Source organism: Monodelphis domestica, chromosome 1 (genome assembly GCF_027887165.1).
Source record: "Monodelphis domestica isolate mMonDom1 chromosome 1, mMonDom1.pri, whole genome shotgun sequence".
NCBI classification, from domain to species: domain Eukaryota; kingdom Metazoa; phylum Chordata; class Mammalia; order Didelphimorphia; family Didelphidae; genus Monodelphis; species Monodelphis domestica.
The window spans coordinates 134,077,990-134,089,124 of NC_077227.1; the positions used below are offsets into that span (position 1 = coordinate 134,077,990).

Here is an 11,135-nt window from a genome sequence, read left to right on the forward strand (position 1 = left end):
TACCTTGGCCCTAAAATCTATAAAAGTTTCATTTAAAAGTTCTTTGGAGCCACAAACCTATTTCATTTACTCAACTTTTGCTTGTCTTATTATTTATATCCCAATTATTCTACTCTATTATAAATAAATTAATAGCTTATATTTGTGTAGTATTGTGTGGTCACAAAGTGCTTTTACAGCCAATATCTTTGCCTCCGGAAAGAGCATTAAATTTGGAAGGGAAGAACTTGAATTCTAATCTTAGATGTTACTTATTAGCTTCACCCTGGGTGTGACCCTAGGTAAGTCATTAACCACTTTGGGCCTCGGTTTCCTCAAATGTAAAATAAGGACACTTCACTTTCTAAATCAATGGTTCCCCAATATGAAAGCCCAAGTAAGTCTTTTCTCTGACACATACTAGCTGTGTGACCTTAAGCAAGTCACCATCTCTTAGTCCTCTGGGCAATTCACCTGACAAATGATTTGCTAATCGACAAGGTGAGTTCTGTACACAAATGAAATCACAAGTAGACAAAAACAAACCCCAAAACAAACAACATGTTCAATATGTAGCACACATACTATCATCCTTACTTTGTAGATGAGGAAATAAGCTCAGAAAAATTCCAAGTGTTCTAGAAAGCTAATAAGCAAAACATCTTAAGTTCCAAACGCAGGTCTTCTGACCTAAGCAATAGGATGGAGCACTGGTCCTCCTGTGGGAAGTTCAAGTCTAGCGTCTGCACCACCTGTGTCACCTGAGGCAAGTCACTCAACCTCTGCCTCAGTTTTTCTCATCCCCAAATGGGGATAATAACAGCACCTACCTTGTGAGGATCAATTGGGATCACAAAGTGCCAAATAAATGCTAGCTATTATGATTACTCTTCCTATTGTTTCCAAAAAATGTATTGGAGAAGAGGGAAAGAGCAGGGGATTGGGGAAGCTGAGGGACAAAGGGATTATTTACCCGGAAAAAATGAGCTGCCCAGTCACACCCAAAAAACCAATGTCAAAGTCATGAATAGAACACAGAAATCTCAAGGCTCCTGGGATAGCGCTGTAACCCCAGTATCCCCCAGCCGGTAGCAGTAGCACTTGTGTACTCTAATTCACAAAAGCTTCTCAGAGGGTAAAAAAGTGGACCAGAAGAAAAGACATCAGAGACCAAAGGCCTGGACAATGGTAGCTAAAAGGAAAAGCCTGAAAGGCAAAGAGGGTTTTTTTTTGTTTTGGTTTGGTTCGGTTTTTTTGGTTGAGGATGAACGTCAAATGAAACTAAACATACAAACACTAAAACTGAGGGTGGAAAGGGGACAGAAAGCAAAGGATCACAATCATTGAATTTCAGAGCCTGAAGGAACCTTGAAAATCCCCACCATTTCCCTCACGAGGGAATTGAGGCAAAAAGAGATGGAGATGTCCAAGGAGCAGTCCCAAAGTTCCTGCCAAAACCTATAAAAATGGAGACCAGGCAGCTAGTTGGCTCAGTAGTTAGAGAGCTAGACCTAGAGATGGGAGGTCGTAAGTTCAAATCTGGCCTCAGACATTTCCTAGCTGCATGACTCTGGACAAGTCACTCAACTCCTGTTGCCTAGCCCTTACTATTCTCATGCCTTGGAACCTATTGATTCTAGGACATTAGTTAAGGGTTTAAAAAAAAATCGAGATACCGTCGCAACATAACATCAACCCCATTGGGAAAGGGGATCTCAGTTTGCTACAGTTATCCTGGAAAGAATCAGATTTCCTTAGAAAACCAAGCACATGAAACGATGTGTCTCAAATGAATTATGACAGCTGCTGCCCAGCTCTTTCTTAGTGGCCCACGAGCATCTCCGGGATCAAGGACACGATCATACTGGTGCTTTCCAAGGCCCTCGGCTAGAAGACACCTCATCGCTAGTCGGGGGAAGAGAAGGGGGGTCGGAGGAGAGGGGAAGGGATCGGGGAGAGAGCCACCTAGAACACGGGCCGAGGCTAAGCTACCTGAATACCCGGAGCAGCAGGCAGGCGATGAGGAAAGAGGTGAAGGCGCACGCCACGATCACAGCCGCCTTAAGTGTGGGCAGGTCCCGGAGCAGACTGGAGATGCGGGTAACCAAGGTTTCGCTCCGATTGGCGCTGCCGCCCACCGCCCCCTCTCCTTCCAGCTGGGTGGCATTGTCCGGCCCCAACCTGGGGCTTACCTCGGGCGGCACCGGCGGCTGCGGCTGAGGCTGCTGCTTGGGAGAAGGAAAGGATATGCTAGCCCAGACTCCAGCAGCAAGCAGGAATAAGAGCAGCACCGGGAAAGGCAGTGCTCGCATGATGCTCTCAGTCGCAGCTAACCAGAGAGCCTTGCGCTTAGCCGGGGCAGCGCTGGGCTGGGCCGGCGGGAGCTGAGGGGGTCGGAGGCTAGAGGAGACAAGGGGCCGGGCAGGGGATGGGGGGTTCTGCTTTGCAGGAAGCGGCAGAGGCCGGAAGAGCCCGCGCAGCCGCCGCCAACACGTTGCATAGAGCCATTCGATGGGCTGCGGCCCCACGTGGGCGGGTCCGGGTTTAGAGACGCGGAGAAGGGAGGCGAGGCAGGGGCGGGGAGCTGCGCATCGGCTAGGTCCGGGTCCCCCCGCCCCGGCTCCCTGCGATACGGAGCTAGGAGGAAGGCTGGGCTTGTGCCGGCGTTGCGGGCACTCTTCTGGACACAGATCTTCGTCCTGCCGTAACTTCCAGACGCCTTTTCTTCCTCTCAAATTCCCACGGGGACCCTGGAGAAAGTTATTTAGGTCCCAACTTGGCCAGCTTTTTTCTCACCAGCCCAGAACGCTGATAACTGTTAGTAATAATAATTATAACATTTCGGTATATTAACCTTCGTCTGAGCTGAGCCCCAGAGTACTGCTTTGAAGTAAAAGACCCATTTTACTTATTTTTTCCCTCTTTTCTGGAGAAGAAAAATGCAGAGCGAATAAAAAAAAACTGGAAGAGTAAAGTAATCTATGTTATCCATGGGCCAGGCTTAGTTATATTTTCCTTGGGTCTTCCTCAAAGACAAGGAGATGCTTATACATTACACATCCCCCAGTAGCAATCAACCTGTATATCACCTATAATCGAAAACCAAAGTCACAACTTGAACTAAGGACCTTTGGATGACGGTAGCCTTATCTTTTGAAAGACGTCTTAAATTTTTAGTACTATTTATTATTTTAAAAAAATAAATATTCTTTGTAAAATAAAACAGCCAGTCAGAGTGGCTCCAGTAGAGTATTTGGAGTCAGGCAGACTTGAATTCAAACCCCATCACTGACACTAATTTCTACCCACTAAAGGCTACTCATAGTCACAAAAGGGTTAGGATTTCCCACATTGGGAATCCCCTGCTGCTAAAATCACAGCTCCATCCTAAATGTGTATTATGGGGGAGGGGAGAGAAAGTCTATCTTTCCCTTAAGAAATTTTTATAATTTTCATTACCATATTTGGCAGAACTGTTTTTCTCAAGCATTGATCATATCCCTGTTTAAGGATCTGATATTTTGGAACTTCTGGCTACATTCTAATGGAGTAAAACAAATTTGGTTCTTGGATGCTGCTTTAGCATTTAAATTTAGATTTTGTGGACCCAAAAATCCAGCAATTAACTTCTTTTACCAAGTTACAAACTTGGACAGACTGCTTATAATACCTTCCCTTATTTTAGAAGGCAGCCAAAGAACCAAGAAAGGAATTGGACTTAACTCCCTTCCACAACCAAACTGCTAGAAAGGCTTGTCTATACTTGTTGCCACCATTTTCTCTATCATACCCCTCCCCAACCCCTTGCCAATCCTGTGCATTCTAGCTTCCTACCTACCCCACTTACCAAATTGAAATTGATTCCTCCAAGACTCCCAGTGATTTCAGGTGCTTAATCCAATGGTCTTCTCTTAGTTCTTGTTCTTCGCCTCTGTACAGCTTTTGGCACTGTTAAATATCTCCCTTTCTTCTACATTTTTCTTTGCCTTTGCCTTCTATGACATTGATCTGTCTTGTTTTGATGAGATTCAGCAAGCCTTGATTACTGTAGTAAATGCTTACTACAGTGCCAAACACTGTTAATAGGTGCTGGTGATACAAAGACAAAATGGTCTTTGACCTCAAGGAGCTTGTATTCATTCTACTGGTTATCCTCCTACTGGTTATCCTACTGGTTATCTCCTAGCTGTCTGATTATTCTATCTCAATATCCTTCTATTATTATCTGGACATTAAATCTAGGAGTTCTCCAAAGTTTGTCCTGGTCCATTTTTGTTCTTTACAATCTTTTCTTCAAAGATTTCATTAGCTCCCAGAGGAGTCACTTGGAGATTCTACTTGTACAACTCTAATTCTATGTATTCAGACCCAATTTCTTTCCTGAACTCCTTTATTTATTATTAAACATTGACTTATTTTTTATTTTTATTGTTAATTATGATTAATTATTTATTAAACATTAATAGATAATTGCTAGATATCTCCTCCTGGATATTATCACAAACTCAAAATTTTTTTCTCCAAAATCCATCCATCCATCTGCCAGTTTTTCTGATTTATAGTAATGGAGGTATCATCCTTCTAGTCATCCAAGTTTACAAGCTTGGAGCCATCTTTGACTTTCACTGCATACATACAATACACACACACACACACACAGCCTCTACCCTAGTTCATGCCCTCATTACCTCTTGACTGGACTACCAACAATAACATCTAATTAGTTTCTCTACATCCAGTATCTTCCCTTTCTAATCTATACTCCACACCGATGCTAAATTGACACTGAAAACCTAAATCTGGCCACATCTCACACAGATAAATACGTTTACATGCATTCCAAAATCTTCAATGACTTCCTATTTCCTCTAAGTCATAGTATAACATCCTCAGTCTGGCATTTAAAGCCAAGGATGTTCTAGAGCCAACTCAAACTGGTTTCAAAGAAACAATTGTTCAACAAATGCTACAAGTCAGGTCTTGATTTATTGTTTTATTGATTATTTATACTTACAGAAGTGTTAGGGGAAATGTTAATAAATGACAAACTGAAAAGTATGCCCTACATACATAGTTGTTGGTTTTTTCCTACAGAGTGAATTCTACAACTAGTATATAATTTCATTCAGAGATACCCTCCACAGTTTGGCCCCCATCTACCTTTCCAGTCTTATTCCATGTTATACCATGTTATACCATGCCCCCCATCACCACCTTTCAATTCAAGAAGACCAAGTTCCCTTTCGGAAAAAAAAATTGGCTATGAATCCCTAGAAAAGTCTCTTATTTTCTTAGTACTCTAAACAACTCTCTAAGACTAAAAGTCAGATGGAAGTAGAATACAAAGATTTTTTTTATCACAAAAAGAGTCCTTGCTTTCAAGAATTTTATTTGCTAGATTACTGAGATATTAAAGGATCACATACCAAAGATCCTAGACTACAACACCCAATATATGCTTTCATCCAAGTTCTGGAAACTTTAATTAATTAATTTAGAATATTTCCATGGTTATAAGATTCATGTTCTTTCCCTCTCCTGTCCCCACCCCACCCCCATTCCTATAGCTGGGTCATCCCACTGGGTCATCCAAAGACATCTTCTAATCCCATTTGTTGAATCTAAGGCATGGGTGCCAGAGCATGCTGGAGGGGACTGCTCTCCTAACCCTCTCCACACATGCCTGAGGACATTTCTCACATCACTGGTCCCTCTGCCCAGCAACCCAATGAGAATGCTTCCTCCCTCCCCTGTCTGGGTTAAGGCAGGGGGCTCAAATGCAGCATAAGGTTTGTATTTGGGGTATTTGCTCTCTAAGGTCTCTAAAAGGTTCACCATCACTGTTCTACTTTGTGTTAGATCATTAGATACCGTCTCCTTGACCCTAGCCCCTTTGTTTGAGTGCAGAAATATCCCCTGAAGGGGTCTAGGATTAAGACAGATTGATGTATCCATTTTCCAATACAAGTGAAATCAGATTAGAATGGACGTTTAGAGCAGAAAAGGAAGCCCCAGAAGTTAAATAGACCAGAATATGTTGTTTGGTATAGGTGGGCTATTATTATTGTTATTATTATCATCATCATCATCATCATCATCATTAATATTATGAAAAAGAGTAACTTCCATTTAAGCTGCACTTGGGATTCTGTATTTTAGCTTTGTAAACATTACAGTGTCACATTACAGTGACCCCCAGAGGTCCCCCAGTCTAACCCATCCTTGACCTGAAGTCATCCACAACATGACATCCACAAGTTATCCAGCCTTCAAGTGAAGACATAGGGATAAGAGTATCCTAAGTCACAGCTTGGCTTTATGACACTTTTACCTATTGCTTCCAATTCTTCCCTCTGAGGATAAACCAAAGAAACCTAAATTCCTCTTCCACATGACAATCCTTCAAATACTTGAAGATAGCTATCTGATTCCCCCCAAGTCTTCTTTCTTCTGGGCTTAGCCTCTCCAGTAGTCTTGAAGAAAGTATGGTATACTTTCCTGTTCTGTCATCAACCTGACCATCCACCCTGGAGATACTCTAGCTTTTCAATGTCCTCAAGATGTGAAACCCAGAACTGAGCAAAACATATATAACAAGGGCACATAGATGACCATACTGTTTCTTCTTTTATTCTGCTTGCTGTGTCTCTAATACTGTAGCCTAAAATCTTCTTTCATTTAACTGCTCACTCATATTAAACCTGAAGTTCATTAAAATATTTTTCATACAGACTCTTTTAATCATGTCTTTCCCATCCTACACTTGTACAAGTGATTCATTTAATGTAAGTATAAAACTTTCCATTAATCCTTATTAATTTTTTTCTTTGGCTCATCTTGCTGGCCTGTTGAGATCTTTATGGCTCCTTACTTCGTCATACAATGTGTTTTGTTTTGTTTTTAATCCTTTTACCTCAGAATCAATACTAAGTATCAGTTCCAAGACAGAAAAGTACTAGTCAATTGTAATTAAGTGACTTGTCCAGGGTCAATGCCAAATATGAACTCGGGACCTCCTATCTCTACGCCTGGCTCTCTATCTACTGAGCCACATAGCTGCCCCCATCCAATTCATTTCTTATCCCTCTAACTTTCAATCAATTGGAAATCCAATTCCCATGTTCTCTATGCCTTCTTGCAAGTCATGACCAAAATGTAAGCTTCTTGAAGGCAGGAATTTTTCCACTTTTGACATTGCATCCCCAGGACCTGGCATAGTGCCTGGCCCAAAGTAGGCATTTAAGAAGTACTTGATGACTGATCACTTAAAACAGAGAACCAAGGACAAATCCCTGGGGCACTCCAAGGTCCCTCACTCTATGTTGATATCAATCTGATAAATAATACTTTTTAGGTCCATTCATAGGGCTAGTTCTAAATCCATCTGACTATGCTATCTTTAATAAGATGGTATCTTATTAATGCCTTTTTTAACACCTTAATTATTTCCTTGTGTATCTCTAAACACTGAGCATTCCTTTGTATCAAAGAAAAACAACTAAACAAAACCAACAGCCCAACTGCATCTTATAACGTATGTACTATTCCACACCTAGAATTTGTACTTCTCTAGCGAGAGAACAAATAATGAATCAAAAAAAGCATTTACTAGGGCCAGCTAAAGGCTCAGTGGATAGAGAACTGGGCATAGAGATAAAAGGTCCTGTATTCAAATGTGGTCTCAGATTCTACCTAACTGTATGATTCTGGGCAAGTCATTTTACCCCAATTGCCTGGGCCTGGTTCTTCTGCATTGGAACCAGTACTTAGTATGGTCTCCAAGACAGAAGGTAAGAGTTAAAAGGGGGAGAAGGGCATTTGTTAACAGTTATTATGTGCCAGGTCCTGTACTTGGAGGGGAGGAGAAGGGAGGTTAATGTAAATTTAAAAAGTAAGACAATCACTGTCCTCCAGAAATTTAAAATCTAATACGATTAAAAAATACATAGAACATATAGGAGAGTTGTAGCCAAGGAGGGTGATTTTAGTCTGGGAATAGAGCCATCAGACAAATGACAGACTTTTCTTTCCAAGAATTATTGCCTTGATTTGATTATTGTTTCTAGAGCCAAGAGTAGAAAGAAGGAAGGTGGGAAGGGATTTCACTGTTGTTTCCAGAGCATAAAATAGAAGAAAAGTATAGTTAAGGCTTGTATAGATATGGAGAACTTTTACCTGATCAGGATTACAGGGGTCCAAGGCAAAGACTGGAAGTGCCAGGTCAGAGGGGGAGACTAAGGGTAAAGAGAGGATAAAGATATCCATAGATCAGCAAAGAAAGAGACGAAATTTTCATTATTTGCTCATAATTGTTCATCACAATTATTCTGAGTAATAGAGCCACCTCTTATTTACTTTTTTCATTTTTATTTTTTCCAGATTTCAAACTGATATAATTTTAAATATTCATTTTCTGACATTTTGCAATGTATGTTCTCTCCCTCCATCCTACTCCTCCCCACTCCCCAAAAAGGAAAGTAATATGATATAGGTTTTACATGTGTTATCATACAATACATATTTCCACATTCATTATGTGAAAGAATATGGGAGAGAGAGAGAGAGAGAGAGAGAGAGAGAGAGAGAGAGAGAGAGAGAGAGAGAGAGAGAGAGAGAGAGATCACACTAGAGAAAAATTCATAGGGGAAATAAAGGGAAGAATGGTGTGTTTCAATCTTCATTCAGACTCCATCAGTTCCTTCTATGGCAATGGATAGCCTTTTTCATCATGAGTCCCTTGGAGTTGTCCTGGATCCTTACGTTGTTGATGATATTTGTCATTCACTGTTGAACACCATACATTATTGTTGTCACTGAGTACAACTTTCTCTAGGTTATTCTCACTTCATTCTGTATCACTTCATATACATCTTTCCAGGTTTTTTGGTGATTATCTTGTTTGTCATTTCTTATGGAATAATAGTATTCCATTACAATCATATCTCACAACTTGTTCAGCTATTCCCCAACTGATGGACATCTATTTATTTACTTTTGTAAGGTTATCTAAATCTTGAAGGAATTTAAGTGTCAAAAAAAAGAGTTTTTATTTTATTCTAGAGGAACAATATGGTGCCATTGGAACTTACTAAACAAGTTAATGACATAACCAAAGCCTTACTTTAGGAGTATCACTTTGATTGGTGTGTGGAGGATGGATTGGAGAAGGAAAAGACTAGATCAAATGTTCCTTAACCTTTGGCATGCTAGTAAAACCTATAAATACTTCTGCGCATGTTTTTAAATGCATAAAATAAAATGCATACATAGGAAGCCAATGATATTGAAATGTTCATCAAAACTTAAAACAAACAATAAAAACCCCAAACTTACATACCCCAGGTTAAAAACCCCTGGTCTAGAGGCAAAGAGTCCAATTGGGAGAATATTGCAATAGTTCAAGTTATAAAAGGTAAGGAATTGATTTATGGTGGGAAAAGGTTGGGAGGGGAGTCTTGCAGATGAGAAATATATTTCTAAGATCTAATCAACAAAAATTGGAAACTTAATTTGATGTGGGGAGAAGGCAAAAGGAATTGAATAATTGAGAGTTGTGAATCTAGATCTCTAGATATGTGAGGGTGCCATTTTTTTCATTTTTCATCTTTGCCAACTGTCTGATTATTTAGTCAACCTCTCGTCTCCTTGTACTCAAGAATATCATTAGAGATTTTGTCAAATGTCTCACTGAAATCCAGGTGTAGTATGTCTTTGAAATTCCCTTGATCACCCTACAAGTCTATTAATCCAGACAAACAATGAAATGAGGTTAGTCTGGCATGACCTGCTCCTGCTGAACGAGTTCTGAGTAGCAAGATTTATTTTATAGACATCTGAAACCTGCCTCCAAAAAAACAAAAAAATAGTTTTGCCTAGGAGTCTTTTTTTTTTTGAGGAAGAAAATTTTCACAACACATATACTCTAATACTCCCAGAGTAGTCTTTTACTTTATCTCATTAAGGCAAGGGATGTTATGCTTTCTAAAGGAATCCTTCAAATCAAATCAACAAATATCTATTGAGTATCAACTACATCTTAGTACCAGTCTAGGAAACATCAGGATTCACATTCCTGCTTGACAGATAATTTGGAAGAGATTCAAATAACCCTTCAAGCCAACAATAAAAAGGCAGTCATAAAGTAGTATGTGATTAATTTCTCCCGATGAATTATGCAAGTAAAAATAATTTAATTGATTTTTGTGATTTTAATTGTAATAATTTTATTTTGTGGGCCTTATAAATGGATTCAGCCACTTGGAGATTGAGGGAGGGAATGGCACTCAGTGAAATGTAGGCAACAATTATTTTCTTCCTATTCACAACAAAAGACTAGTCACTTTTCTACCTCTGCCTGCATTTTAATAAAAACCTGTTCTATATTCCATGCTTTCTAAGCTTAATTCTTAGAGGAAAATTAAATGCTCCTAGGAGAAATAGAAAGGAATTAGATTGTGGTTTCAGAGACAGACAACTGAGTGGAAGCAAAACAAGCTATAAAATTATTATTGAGAAGACTTCAGAAATAAACTGTCCAAATGAGCCCAGAGCTATAATAATGGGCCATGGGTTCCATGTAATAGCATTGGTTGAGAAGGATGAAAACAACAGAAGACAAATTCATTCTAACATTCCTGCCCGTAGGAATCCTGCTAGCCTTTAAAATTATCCCATATCATATCTCTTTTTAAAATTCATACTGGTACCAACATCACCCAGTGGAGTATTTTTTACTTTACTAGGCGACAACTAGTCAAACAGTGTTAAATGACTTGTCTAGAGTCACATGGCTAGGAGATATCTGAGGCCAGATTAAAAAATTCAGGTCCTCCCAACTCCAGGCCTGGTGCTCTATCCACTGAGCCACCTTGCTGCCCCTTCAATGAGTACTTTTAAAGTTCTATTGATCTCATTCCCCCCAAAAAAAATGTCACTTGTTGTGAATAAATTAATAATAAAACAAAGTTGAAACTTCCAAATTCAAACTATAAGGGTCCCATCTTGCATTAGAGAATCTTTCTATAATGTAATTACAGGAAAAAACAACTTTTTAAAAACTGAACTCATTGATGAAGATCAGATAGATCTTCAATCTCAACTTGCTCCCTTTGTCAGAGCTCCATTGGTTTTGATGGATAGCCTGATGTCACTAATTT

The 11,135-nt window shown here is 39.8% G+C and overlaps 1 protein-coding gene across 2 annotated transcripts in view; it reads right to left on the reverse strand.

Annotated features, from left to right (window-relative positions):
* The window catches only part of FAM174B (family with sequence similarity 174 member B), a 36,750-nt gene extending 34,139 nt beyond the window's left edge, over positions 1 to 2,611 (reverse strand). Inside the window, exon 1 of one of the 2 annotated variants that reach the window (XM_007479398.2) lies at positions 1,972 to 2,611. In XM_007479398.2, the coding sequence (XP_007479460.1) occupies positions 1,972 to 2,291 (320 nt within the window). In that variant the 5' untranslated portion in view covers positions 2,292 to 2,611. The remainder of the gene's footprint in view (positions 1 to 1,971) is intronic. The other variant, XM_007479397.3, reaches the window with a different exon arrangement.
* Between the last annotated feature and the right edge of the window lie 8,524 nt (positions 2,612 to 11,135).